General features: G+C 40.2%; 1 protein-coding gene across 1 annotated transcript; it reads right to left on the bottom strand.

The window, feature by feature from the left end:
- Positions 1 to 5,655: 5,655 nt before the first annotated feature.
- LOC140240187 (UDP-glucuronosyltransferase 2C1-like) lies at positions 5,656 to 6,570 on the bottom strand. The gene has a single exon (XM_072319985.1). It carries the CDS (start codon positions 6,568 to 6,570, stop codon positions 5,656 to 5,658), a length of 915 nt encoding a protein of 304 aa, XP_072176086.1.
- Between the last annotated feature and the right edge of the window lie 8,030 nt (positions 6,571 to 14,600).

Genomic DNA, 14,600 nt, shown 5'->3' with positions numbered 1-14,600 from the left:
GTTTTATTTGACACTATACATGGAAAAAAATCTCCCACTGGCGAACATAACGATGATTTAGTTAAGTTTATCTTGTTATTTCGTACCCTTATATAGTGTATCAAATCACGACAAGACTTGTCAAAGTCGAAGTGCCGCGAAATGAAATCACGAGTCTTACGGATCTTATAGGTGGTATATTTGCGTGTGAATTTAGCGCGTTGATCCGCACCGGTTAAATATCTCTTTGCAAACACAGCACTTGGAAAAAGCAAGCAAACCAAAACACAAAGTAACTGAGAAACGACCAAATGCAAGAATAAAATACAACACACAATCACACCCACCCACAAAACAACAACACAAAAGCAATTACACTAACGGCATACATTTCAGCGAAAATATATGTGAATCATACAAATTGTCGAACCAACACGTAAGCAGAAAAAAAAAAGAACGTGTTCCTTGCGATATCATACACAGTTAATATTCAAGCGTACCTTTATACCACGACTTTTCAAACCACATACACAATATCAAAAGAAGATGACTCACTGAACAGCGTAAGCAGAGAGATGGACAATCCTAGGACAGCAGAAGATAACCTTATTATCTCAGTTAACTCATCGAAGATAACACAATAAATGAAATGCATTTTCAGACCGCAAATTCTCACAAAACATCAACAGTAAATACAGTCTGTAACTGGACTAAGTATCACTGTGAAAAGAAAAGAAAAGAAAAGAAAAGAAAGAAAAAAACTTTGAAGAAAACCAGAAATCATAAGCGGAAAACGGAGTTTCTGTTTTGATAAAAGTCATTAGGCCGTGTGGGACATGGAACAAAATCGTTAAGTTTTCATACAGCATGTATGTGACGACCCTTGACTTCATGCGAAGTAGACAGTAGACACTTTATTTACACATTATAGAAACTGGGTCGGAACTCGCGTACCATGACCTACATCCTATCGTCTCAGAAGTTATGGAGAATGTTTGAATGGAAGTAAGGTGTAGGTCTACGGATACCCGTGGGAGGATGGGGTGATGTGTGTGTTTGTGCATGGGGAGGGGGGGGGGGGGGATCGAAGGGGTGTGGGCAGGGCATCACCTCCTTGTGTCATTTGCAGCCCAGTGCCTCTGATGCATCCAACTCGAGACGCATTGTTCAGAGTTGACCTATAGGATCAGTGGTTGGCTAAATCGGGGGCGAAAACATGTACAAATGCCTTTTGTCACTCTCACGTAACGAGAAATAACAGCCCCATGATGTCAAGGATCCCCCATCCTCAGGATACGGGTAACCTAAGAAACCAGAGAAATCTGCAGGATCTATGTTCCCTCCTAAGGTCACACTATCATGATTTGTTCCCTGGCGAGTGATTTACCTCAAGATTTGTTTAAGAATATCACCTACTACGTCTATCACTGCGGCTTTCAAATACACCTTCATGCATTTCGTCTCTCTGTAAATTCGATATGATCCACAATGATTTTGAAGACCAGAATATTGCTGGTATAGAGGGATTATCTACCTATTTATAGGAACAGGTTGCTATGCAATAGCCATGAATATTCGAAACTTTATAAAAATTTGATCATTTTTTTTTCCAGACGTCTTTATCTAAAACGGTTGTTTTTGTAACGTATAACGTCAAAGTTTGGACTTAGTGGGAGGATGTTGTGATACAACTTAATAATCCAAAGTAACGCCCAGTCATGTGTGCCTTATGTCATCAATATTCTATTATACAAAAATCATAAACTCTGCATGCGAGCGCGCGTGTGTGCATGTAAACATTATACACATTATGTCAATTGTATGCACAATGAGTCACTTTAGGGTGAACACACATTCGCTTTGTGTTGAAGATTTGTGTGTGATATCCTATGAATATACATAAGAACATTTGGCGTGTAAACAAACCATGCATACATTATAAATATACATTCTTTTTCTATTCATTTATATCAATTCACAAAGCACCTTTCAAAAAAGTACAAAACGCGCAAACACACCGGCAGTGTGACTGGTCTGCCACACAATACATGACTGTTTTATACAATGTATGAGAAACAACAACAACAACAACAAAGAGAAAGAATGATGGGATTTTGCTCTCGTTATGCTGCTGGAAATATCCCTAAGGTTAATTGTTTCCGTCATCGGATTCGTTCCTTCCGTCTGTGCAGAAAACTTTCATCGTTTGGGGGGTGGGGTGGGGCATGTGGGATGTACTCTGGTGTGGCTTTGACCCTTATACGGCATATTTTATAAGGCACATTGTCCATGATGGGGAGTTTACTTTCCCAGCGGCATGCAGGAAACAGCAGGAAATATTGAAAAAAAAAATCTATCAGATCACAGCATCGTTGGCCTGAATCACTTGTTCACCTTTCTCCTTTCTCTTCCAGTTACCATACTCTAAAATATAGGTTCATAGAATGTCTCTACAATGTAGTCATCCTATCTTTTGAGGACTAGCCTTGGTTGGTTCATCAGTACCGCATATTTCTAATGCATTCATTCAATAGAAAAAATATTTGAAGTCATATCTAATTTTTGCGTCTCGTCTGACTCTCTCGTGTCACTGATTATATAGTAGATCTATTCAAATTAACTGCGACGGGTTGTGGTACATCTCGTGTGCAAGTAAAGGACATTAAACACAAACACATTAAACACAAATAGATAATGTACATGTGTGCATGTACATATAGTGTACATATAGTGTACATACAACTAGTGTACGTACACATGTACATAGTGTACATGTGTGCGTACTCGTTTTATGTTCTGCTTCCCAAAGAATATGTATAATTGTCTCGTTGCATTATTACTATAATTTTCACTACTCACGAGGGGACTGCATTCTACAAGCTTGGCTTTTTAGCAGTCCCCTCCATTTCCGACCTTTTCTTTGTTATGATTCAGTCACATTTTGTCCATGTATCTCTTCAACTAAAGTATGTTTATTGTTTCATGTAAACAAATGACGTGTATTTAGATTCTATTTCGATATGCACAAGTTTCATTGTACTTAATTTGTTTACATGCAATTGTCATATTATATGCTTTGGCCGGAAATGAAATAAAATGAAATGAAATGAAACGAAATGTACAGACATAAAATATAACACATACAGTATCTCGTTTATGATTGTATGACTTGGAATGGTCTTTCGATGAGCCAGCCAAAATACGCACAGTATGAGCCTATGAGAGCAAATGTTTTTTTTTCCAGAAAGGAGGTGTCCTGTAAAGGGGGTATCTCACTGTACAGCCGCAATAATTCGTTGCTCAGTGAGATAACCCCTTTAGGAAACACCCTTGTTAAGGGGTTATCTCACTAAGCGGCGAATGTTTGAAAATGTTATGTAGCGAATTTTATATTTCATCAAAGTTCGTAAAAAGTTGCATTCAAATTCGTTAACAGATGCAATCAACATCGAAAACGCGTTTATCATTGCAAAGTTCTTGTCGCAAAGATTTTTTCATCATGTTAAAAATTTCATTGCGACAAGAAAAATGTTCTCGAAAATGAAAACTGCGAGTTCGAGCCCATATTGAGTCTTACTGAGCAATGCTGTGTTTTTCATTAAAAAAAAACCCTCTGTCTCGCACAGATTGAAGTCCTGTGTGTCGCATGCGTGAGAGAGCCACAACCCGCTCCATTCACAGTAAATAACACAGGGTGCATAACTTGGAAGTACCTGTACCGCCTCCTATATACAACAACTGGGTCCCATGGAAGACCAACTACACTGTATTGCAGCGGAGTATGGACAATCCAGCTAGCCAAGTCAGATGGAAAATTAATACAAAAAAAAGATAGAAACAAACAAACAATCAAGTACAGAAGAGCTCAAGAAGACAAATGATGACGGACTGTCTGTCTTTATCGAAGCCATCTCTCTCCTATAGGAAGAACGCTATCTCACCTCTTGTTCAGAGAATCTATAGTGTCGCTGAGATCCCGGAGGTCTCGCTATAGTATACAACGGGCACAGAAAGACTTTCGGATCTCCGGCAGATGGGAGACTTATATGGAGCAGAAGTAGGCAGGGTGAGCTTAGTGTACGGTAATTACCAAGAACTTTCCTTACAAATAGATTGTGAAGACGAATCTATACTCGGCGTCAAGAAAAACCATCTTTGTTTGGAGGATGATGGACAGGTAGAATGATAAGTGAAATGCAGACCGCCGATCTTGATGTGTGCTTCGTTGACTAATGGCCAAGACTTTTCACCGTGGCAAGCATAGATGCATCGACGGGTAACTATTAGCATTAGATATTGATGCCCCACCCCCTCCCATATGTAGAACTTATCAAAAACGTGCATTGTGACTATAACAGGTCAGATACAGTGGGGTAGTAAGCATGCATCGGTGAGGACGGGAGTACAATATAAGACAAGGTTGCATCATGCCGCCAAACTTGCTTTCATTATTGTACACATAGTAATCGTGGGGTCTTCTGTCGGGAAAGTATATTTAATAATCTTCGATGTAACGATACGGTCATCATGGCGGATTCCGAGCAGAAACTATATAGGAACTCATGTTGTAGTGGAGGAAAGTCAACGGCGAGAAGGGCCTATAGACATTACCAAAGTCAACCCATCATACTCGTATCTGAATTCACTGAATGGAAGATGTCCTCTCATCATTCTACTCTGTGAGTAAAAAATTGCGGGGTTCGTGAACATGGGCTCTCATCCCCTGCAGAAGTTGTTTGAGTGGCATGTCCATTGATGAGGAAGCGAAAAGTCAGTGCGCTTGTTAATCTCATTCAAGCACACGTTCAGCATTTAGGAACTCGCATAGGCGACGGCTGACAGAACAACTGTCAGTCTACTGACAACGCAGCTATGGAATACTGCGAACATCCTCTGTCTGCAACTGACGACAGGCCCTTATACAAAGAGGTTTGTTCATCACGACCTGCTTCGAAAGGGATGGACAACATCGTCAACATCACCTTACTTACCCCTTATTATGTGTGTGAGTAAAAAGAACTGGACTCTTTATACGTCTCTTCATATGTTATTGGGCTCTTAAACAGTCGAATATCTCTGATCGTCAGCTGATACTATGCAGTCAGGATGACCTCAACAGCTTCGGAGGGAACGCATGGCTCGTATCTCTACACTCGCTTAAAGCAGAAGACAGAAGAACTGCCACATATTTTGTTTTCTTTAGTTTATGAATGGCCGTCCATTCTTGGACTATTAAAAGAATGCACCTGTTGCGTTGCAGCCGTCGCATGCAGTGCATAAACTCATGCCTGTGTGACGTCACTGCGCAATTGGCTGTGGTGCGCCGTAATGATGTCAGTTTTGACAGCGGAAAATAATAATAATAATAATAATAATAATAATTGCATTTATATGGCGCTTCATACTGACGTTTCTAAGCGCACTTTGCTACTCATACAAATAGACTAGAAAACACAATAACATTAACAAAATTAACGTTAACAGTAACAAAAGAAGAAAAAAAAAATGAACCCAATTTCATGTACATGTACGTGTACAATTATACAGCCAACGATTTCCACTAAAAGGGAAATGAGTACCGGTAACCGTGATGATGGTGGATATAGTATTTCTTTATAAGCAAATACGACCCTTGATTTGGGGCATGATCTGAACACCTGAAGGAAAATGTGAAATTTATCTCGATACCTGTGGCAGAGGCTTAACTGGTTTGATGGTATATCCAGCTATAGGAACCCAGTTTGGTGTAATGGGTCGGGCAGAGTCCAGTGCAAATGTGGTGTGACACAACCAGAGATCGGCCCTCTGAAGCAGTTGTTTCGGACTTAGGTCTCTTCTGATGTCATGCATCTCCTGCAGCCTGCCAACTGGCAGAGTTATTGCGAAATACTCAATCACGGGATGAATTGTGTATCGTGTCACAAAATTTGCTAACCGCTGCCAGAAATTCATGTTGGCTGGGAGCTGAAGAGCGAAGCTGTAGGGGGTGTACGAGCTTGGGACGGGTATGCCGAAGACGTCTTCGTTGAAAGACGGACTTCGTCGGGATCCTGTGACTATAGCCAAGGATACATTCAGGTAAGCACTGATAACGGCGTCACAAGCATCTGCCACTGGAGAGGACAGCACCATATCAAACTTTTTCGTCTCCAGCTTTCGCAAGGTTTCCTCATGTCGGAATAGTTCGTAGCAACCAAAGTGAAGATTATCGTAAAATTCCGAAATCTTCTTTACAATCTGCAAAATGGTCCAATTCGAGTAACTGTCCATTGCATTTGTCATGCCTCTCCTTACCGCGGCTAGTTCCTCATCGGATTTCGAGTTCGGGTAGATGATGATGTCGGTATAAGAGCCTTCCAGCATGCCGGCCATTCCCCGCCTGTCCAGGAGCAGGAAAGTGACTTCATGTCCTCGTAGTACCAGTTCTCTTGTGATCGTGCTTAGTCCCATATAGTGACTCTTGGTGCTGGCCAGGGAGGTAGCAGGAAGCAAAAATCTGGCAGCTTGAATGAGAGGTGCATGTGATAGGAATGCACAAACAACGACTAAGAACGGCCGAAACCACAGACTCGACGGAGAAACGACAGCCATCTTCGCTCTGACTGTGTTGCAAACTATATATAGTGGCAGTGCAGAAGATCCAGCATGTTACAAATGAATGTTTCCGCATAATAATAAGTTCAAAGTTCACTTCCTTTCTGGGGCCTACGGGAGGCTATCAAATGTGTGCTTGTGTTTTTTTCTTCTTCTTCTTCTAATATAGGTGATGGTTTCATCATGTGAAGTGTACTTTGAGGGCAAGAGTGCGCCTATTATAATTCATATCCACATTAATCATACCAGCAATATATTTGTGATAGCGCACTTTCTGTTCACTGTTCCTGTGTCCCATTATTGCCTTGAGCTCAAGAAAAAACAGAACTAGATTGAGGTAGACGGGTCCGATAATTTGCATCGTCGACAGTTTCTTAGCATTGCCTCTGTGATAGTAGACATCAAATCAGTGCAAAAATGGTTTCATGTGCATGAACTGTCGTGAAACCCTATTGAGCCTCAAAGTAATTGACAAGAGCTTCTGAGTATATACATAATGTTGTCAGGCGAGTAGGCCTACATAACGGGGCATATTGGAGCAGATCACAATTCTGTAAATAGTGGGAATTGTAATTGTCTTTCTGAAATTTCTGCGAATCATAAAATACAAAAAAGTTGATACTCTAAATATCCATTATTGACCTATTGTTTTGATCATATTTTGGTGCTTTATTTGACACTATATGCGAAAAAGAATAATCTCCCACTGGAGAACATAACAATATAAAATGTAGTTAAGTTATCTTGTTATTTCGTAACCAAAGATAGTGTATCAAATCACGACAAGACTTGTCAAGTCGAACTGCCGCGAAATGAAATCACAAGTCGTACGGATCTTGGGTGGTATATTTGCGTGTGAATTTAGCGCGTTGATCCACATCGGTAAAATACCTCTTTGCAAACACAGCACTTTGAAAAAGCAAGCAAACAAAAACACAAAGTAACTGAGAAACGACCAAATGCAAGAATAAAATACAACACACAAACACACCCACCCACAAAACAACAACACAAAAGCAATTACACTAACGGCATACATTTCAGCGAAAATCCGAGGACCGCAGAAGATAACCTTATTATCTCAGTTAACTCATCGAAGATAACACAATTATAATACCTGATGAAATGCATTTTCAGACCGAAAATTCTCACAAAACATCAACAGTAACTAACTGGACCAAGTATCACTGTGAAAAGAAAAGGAAAAGAAAAGAAAGAAAAAAAAACTTTGAAGAAAACCAGAAATCATAAGCGGAAAACGGAGTTTCTATTCTGATAAAAGTCATTAGGCCGTCTGGGACATGGAATAAGATCGTTAAGTTTTCATACTGTGACGACCCTTGACTTCATGTGAAGTAGACAGTAGACACTTTATTTACACATTATATGTCAATTAAACTGGGTCGGTACTCGTGTACCATGACCTACATTCTATCGTCTCAGAAGTTATGGAGAATGTTTGAATGGAAGAAGGGTGTAGGCCTACGGATACCCGTGGGAGGATGGGGTGATGTGTGTGTTTGTGCGGAGGGGGGGGGGGGGGGGGTGGGGTGGAAGGGGTGTGGGCAGGGCATCACCTTCTTGTGTCATTTGCAGCCCAGTGCCTCTGATGCATCCACCTCAAGACGCATTATAGGATCAGTGGTTGGTTAAATCGGGGACGAAAACATGTACAAATGCCTTTTCTCTCTCCCATGCACATAACGAGAAATAACAGCCCCATGATGTCAAGGATCCCCCATCCTCAGCATGGTATCGAGTAACCTAAGAAACCAGATAAATCTGCAGGATCTATGTTCCCTCTTAAGGTCACACTATCATGATTTGTTCCCTGGCGAGTGATTTACCTCAAGATTTGTTTAAGAATATCACCTACTACGTCTATCACTGCGGCTTTCAAATACACCTTCATGCATTTCGTCTCTCTAAATTGAATAATAAATTCGATATGATCCACAATGATTTTGAAGACCAGAATATTGCTGGTATAGAGGGATTATCTACCTATTTATAGGGACAGGTTGCTGTGCAATAGCCATGAATATTCGAAACTATCTCGATGTAAAATGTATCATATAAATGTATTAAGGGTTAGACCGCTAACTCTAAAGAACAGTAATACACCTTATTCATTTTTATATTGCGGACCCAATGCCAAAATGTTGTCCAGCTCTTTCTTACCTAAAACGGCCGCGTTTTTGAAACGTACGGTATATCGTCAAAGTTTGGACTTAGTGGGAGGACGTCGTAATACAACTTGACAATCCAAAGTTACGCCCAGTCATGTGTGCCTTATGTGATGTCATCAATATCTATACAAATCATAAACTTAGTATCTGTTTATGTTTGCGTGTGTGTGTGTGTGTGTGTGTGTGTGTGTGAGCGCGCGTGTACGGGGGTGAACACACATTGGCTTTGTGTTGAAGATTTGTATGTGATATATTGTGAATATAAGTACATTTCTCGTTTGAACAAACCTTGCATTATATATATATATATATATATATATATATATATATATATACAATTAATGTTCTATATCATTTCACAAAGCACATTTCAAAAAAGTGCAAAATGAAAAAACAGACCGCGCAAAAACACCGGCAGTCTGACTTGTCTTTAAATCTAATAAGCTGCGACACATGACTGCTTTACAGTATGAAAAAACAAAAACAAAAAACAAACAAACAAACAAAGAGAAAGAATCATGGGATTTTGCTATTTAAGTAGTTTTATGCTGCTGGAAATATCCCCAAGGTTTTATCCGTCATCGGATTCTGTCCTTCCGTTTGTGCAGAAAACTTTCATCATTTGGGGGTGGGGTAGGGCATGTGGGATGTACTCTGGTGTCTTTGACCATTATACGGCATGTGAGGCACATATTGTCCGTGATTGGGGGGGGGGGGTGGTTACTTTCCCACCGGCATGCAGGAAAACAGCAGGAAATATTGGGGGAAAAAATATATCTGATCACAGGATCGTTGGCCTGAATCTCTTGATCACCTTTCTCTTCTCTCTTCCAGCTATAATACTCTGAAAGTATAGGCTCATAGAAAGTCTTTAATTACAATTGATTCATCCAATCTTTGACGACTGGCCTTAGTTGGTTCTGTAGCGCATATTCCCAATGCATTCATTCAATTAAAGATTAATATGAGGCCATATCTAATTATTGTGTCTAGTTTGACTCTTTCTCCATCTGTGTCACTGTTTATCGATCTAATCAAGTCAACTGTGACGGGTTGTGGTACATCTCGCGTGCAAGTAAGGACATAACGCACACATATACAGTGTACATGTACAGACATAGACACAGGGTGCGGAATGCGAATCTGCTTGTTGCCAAATCTATATAAGTTCACGTGTATGAGGTCTTCAGTCGTTTCCGTAGTAACGAACTATTTCTGGAAAAGAGCATACATTTCAAATTTTGCAGTACCGAAATGAAATGAAAGTGATTACATCCAAAGATTTAGACATATCAAAATTGAACGATACCCGTTCAGGTCACAAGGATACTCGAAAATATCCGTTGCCATTTCAATGCTTGAATTATCTGAAACTAACGTAGTTTTACATTCTTTATAGGTTTTCCCGTTCATTTTCAAACTTTTTTTTTTCATTCAATTTGATATATTTGTGGTTCAATTTCGTCCCGAGAGATCTGGAATATGCCAATTGTAGTTTCAAACTCGTCTTTTGTCGATCATTTTCGAACAAAGTCTATTCAATTTAGTCATTTGCCACACATTTTCGTCATTTACAATTCAAATTCGTCCGTCACACTCGCTGCACACATAACAGCAAAAGCAATTTCGTCTTTTAGCGATCATGTACGTCAAATTGTCCTTCAAATTCGTCTCATATCTTTTCTGCGATTTCTTGGTTGTTTAATTTTTCCTACAACCGTTCACTTTTTCCACATTTAGGAGTAACACAGGTAACATACACACACGTATACCGTACCCCCCCCCCCACACAAAAAAAAAACCCAACAACACAAACACACACACACACATGGACACACCCTTCTCATATAACACACGGAGACAAACATGATGTACTGTCAAACAAACGAAAACAGCGATCCACGATTTCTAAGCAATTTTACATGTGTGTACAGTTTAAGCCCATTTTAATGTATATAAAAAGACATCAATTTTTTTCTTTTGCCGTTAATCATTTTGAATAAAATTTGTTTCATGCAATAACATAAAATCAGGAAGTAAAAGAGCTCAAGTCCAAAAGTTGTCACAACATGATTAAAGATTGCCTTTACTGTTTTAATGTTCTCCGACTGCCGTTTATCCTTCAATCTCATGTGTGTGTATATATATTGTCAAGCAAACGATTTAGGAATAATGTCTACTGATCCCAATACCGGGAGAAAGTGAGGTAATGCAAGCTTAGAATTAGTTCACTATCACTAAAAGACCAATGCTATCCGACGAATTTGTTTGAAAAATTCATGAAATTGTGCGAAGACGAATTTGATTCTTACATTCTCTCGATGGGCGGTGGGCACGAATTTCAGTGACAATCGACGATTTTGAATGTGATGTCTTTAAAGATGGTTGACGAAAAACGAATTACAATGACGACTGACTAAATTGAAGTTAGGATTTGCATTCTGTGAGTTTCTCGGGACGAATTTGAATGAAAAATCTTTGAAATTGAATTTAAAAGTGCGAAAAAGGAAGGGGAAAACCTTTCTTAAATCAATCCATGTGAAAACATGATGGAAATGTTTTAGGTTTGGATACCGCCCGGAAATTGAAAAAGTTCATGTATCTCGTTTCAGAGGAGAACACAAACAGCTAAGTCTATATGCAAAAGAATAGAGCTGGGAGACCAACTCTTTATCCTATTTTTGAATGGACAATCTTGCGACACACAGACAATTTCAATTGTGGAGTAGTTAAAGAACTCCGTGTCCTGTTAAGGGTATCTCACCTATAGCAGCCGCAAACATTCGTCGCTCAGTGAGATACCCCCTTTAGGAAACACGTGTCCTGTTAACGGGGTATCTCACTGAGCGGTGAATGTTTGTGAACGTATACCGTATAGCGAATTTTATATTTCATCAAAGTTCGTAAACAGTTGCATTCAATTTCGCTAACAGATGCAATCAACTTCGAAAATGTGTTTATCATTGCCAAGTTCTTGTGGCAAAGATTTTTTTAACATATTATGTTCAAAATTTCGTTGCGACAAGAAAAATGTTCTCGAAAATGAAAACTGCGAGTTCGAGCCCATATTGACTCTTACGGAGCAATGCTGTTTTTTCACTAAAAAAAAAACAAACTCTGTCTCGCATAGATAAGACAAAAAAAAAAAAAAAACAAAACAAAAAAAACGGAGGTCCTGTGTGCGAGAGCGCCACAACCCGCTCCATTCAGAGTAAATAACACAGGGTGCATAACTTGGAAGTACCTGTACCGCCTCCTATACAACAGCTGAATCCAATAGAAGACCAACTACACAAGTACATTGTATTGCAGCTGAGTATGGCTCTCCAGCCAGCCAAGTCAGATGGAAAATGAAAACAAACCAACCAACAAAAAAACAAACAAGCAGGAAGAGAAGAGCTCAAGAAGACAAATGATGACGGACTGTCTGTCTTTATCGAAGCCATCTCTCTCCTATAGGAAGAACGCAATTCCACCTCTTGTTCAGAGAATCTATAGTGCCGCCGAGATCCCGGAGGTCTCGCTATAGTATACAACGGGCACAGAAAGACTTTCGGATCTCCGGCAGATGGGAGACTTATATGGAGCAGAAGTAGGCAGGGTGAGCTTAGTGTACGGTAATTACCAAGAACTTTCCTTACAAATAGATTGTGAAGACGAATCTATACTCGGTACCAAGAGGAGCTATTTGTTTGGATGAAATGTAGATGGCAGAGAGATAAAGTGAAATGCAGACCGTCGATGCTGCTGTGTGCTTCTTTGACTAATGGCTAAGACTTTTCACCGAGGCAAGCATATTATGTACCGACGGTTGATATACATGTACATGTATAGTAACTATTAGCATTAGATACTGGTGCCCCCCCCCCCCATATGTGGAACTTATCAAAAACTTGTATTGTGATCCACAGGCAGCTGCCAGATACAGTGGAGTATGTATCGGTGAGGACGGGAGTACAAGGTTGCATCATGCCGCCAAACTTGCTTTCATTATTGTACACATAGTGATCGAGGGATTTTCTGTTGGAAAAGTATATTAAATAATCTTCGATGTAACGATACGGTCATCGTGGCGGATTCCGAGCAGAAACTATATAGGAACTCATGTTGTAGTGGAGGAAAGTCAACGGCGAGAAAGGCCTAGATATTAGGTCAACCCATTACTCGTACCGACCGCTGAGACCCCGGAGGTCTCGCTATAAAACAACGAGCACAGAAAGACTTCCGGATCTCCAGCAGATGGGAGAGCTATGGAGCAGAAGTAGGCAGGCTGAGTATCTCTATTGTAATTACCAAGAGCTTTCCTTACAAAGAGATTGTGAAGACGAATCAATGGGTTCTACTCTGCACAAATAGCCATCTTTGTTTGGAGGATGGTAGAGTGATAAGTCAAATGCAGACCGCCGATCTTGATGAGTGCTTCTTTGACTAATGGCCACGGCTTTTCACCGAGGCAAGGATGCACCGACGGTTGAATAGTTACTATCAGCATTTGATATTTATGTCCCAATCCCCCTCCCACTCCCATATGTAGAACTTATCAAAAACTTACATTGGGCAGATACAGTGAAGTACATGTAGTAGGCCTACCGCATGTATCGGTGAAGACGAGGGTAAAAGACAAGGGTGCACCATGCCGCCAAACTTGCTTTCATGATCGTACAGAAAGTGATCGAGGGGGTTTCTGTCGGGAAAGTACATCATTGACTAAACTTCGATGTAGCGATACGGTCATCATGGCGGATTCCGTGCAGTAACTACACATTTACTCGTATGTGTTTAGTGGAGAAAAGTAACCGGCAAGAAGGGCCTAGACATTACCAAAGTCAACCCATCATACTCGTATCTGAATCCGCTGAAGATGTCATTTTATCACTTTGCTCTATGAGTAAACCATTGCGGAGACGGTGAACACAATAATGTGCTCTCATTCCCTGCAGATGTTGTTCGAATGGCATTCCCATGGATGAGGAAGCGAAAAGTCAGTGCGCTTGTTAATCTCATCCAAGCATACGTTCAGCATTTGAAGAGTTTGTTTGCAAAAACCGAGAAGTCCATTTTTGAAGATTTTGAAGTACGGTCTCTGTCATAAATTAAAAAATAATAATTTTTAAATGATATATTGGTCACTTACATATAAAGGTATATTTTTGAAGTTATGGTCAAAAGAAGCAAAAATTTTCTTATTATTCTCTTTATTTTTCTTGACCTTTAATCGCAAATATCTCCATTTGACAAATATGGACTTATCGGTTTTTGCAAACAAACTCTTCATTTACAAACTCGTAGGGGCGACGGCTGGCAGATCAATCTACTGAGAAAAATCGTCTGCAGCTACGGAATGCTGAGAGGGGCATAATCTATCTGCAACTGACTAGACCCCTACAAAGAGGTTTGTTCGTCACGACCTACACATTGGTAAGGGATGGAGAACAGAGTCAACATCACCTTACTTATCCCTTATTGTGTGTGTGAGTAAAAAGAACTGGACTCTTTATACGTCTCTTCATATGTTATTGGGCTCTTAAACAGTCGAATATCTCTGATCGTCAACCGATCCCGTGCAGTCAGGATGACCTCACCAGCTTGGGAGGGAACGCATGGCTGATCTCTACACTCGTTTCCAGCAGAAGACAGAAGTGTCACATATATATATTTTTTTTAATTTCATTTTATTCACTTCATGGACACTGAATGAATGGCCGTCCATTCTTCGGACTACGGAATGCACCTGTTGCGTTCCAGCAGTCACAGTGCATGCACTCATGCCTGTGTGACGCCACTGGGAGATTTGTTGTGGTGAGCCGCAATGATGTCAATTTTGACAACGGAAAATGA

The sequence above is a fragment of the Diadema setosum genome, chromosome 16 (assembly GCF_964275005.1).
Source record: "Diadema setosum chromosome 16, eeDiaSeto1, whole genome shotgun sequence".
Lineage (NCBI taxonomy): Eukaryota > Metazoa > Echinodermata > Echinoidea > Diadematoida > Diadematidae > Diadema > Diadema setosum.
The sequence above is the reverse complement of the archived record's forward strand: the minus strand, read 5'-3'. Positions and strand labels throughout refer to the sequence as shown.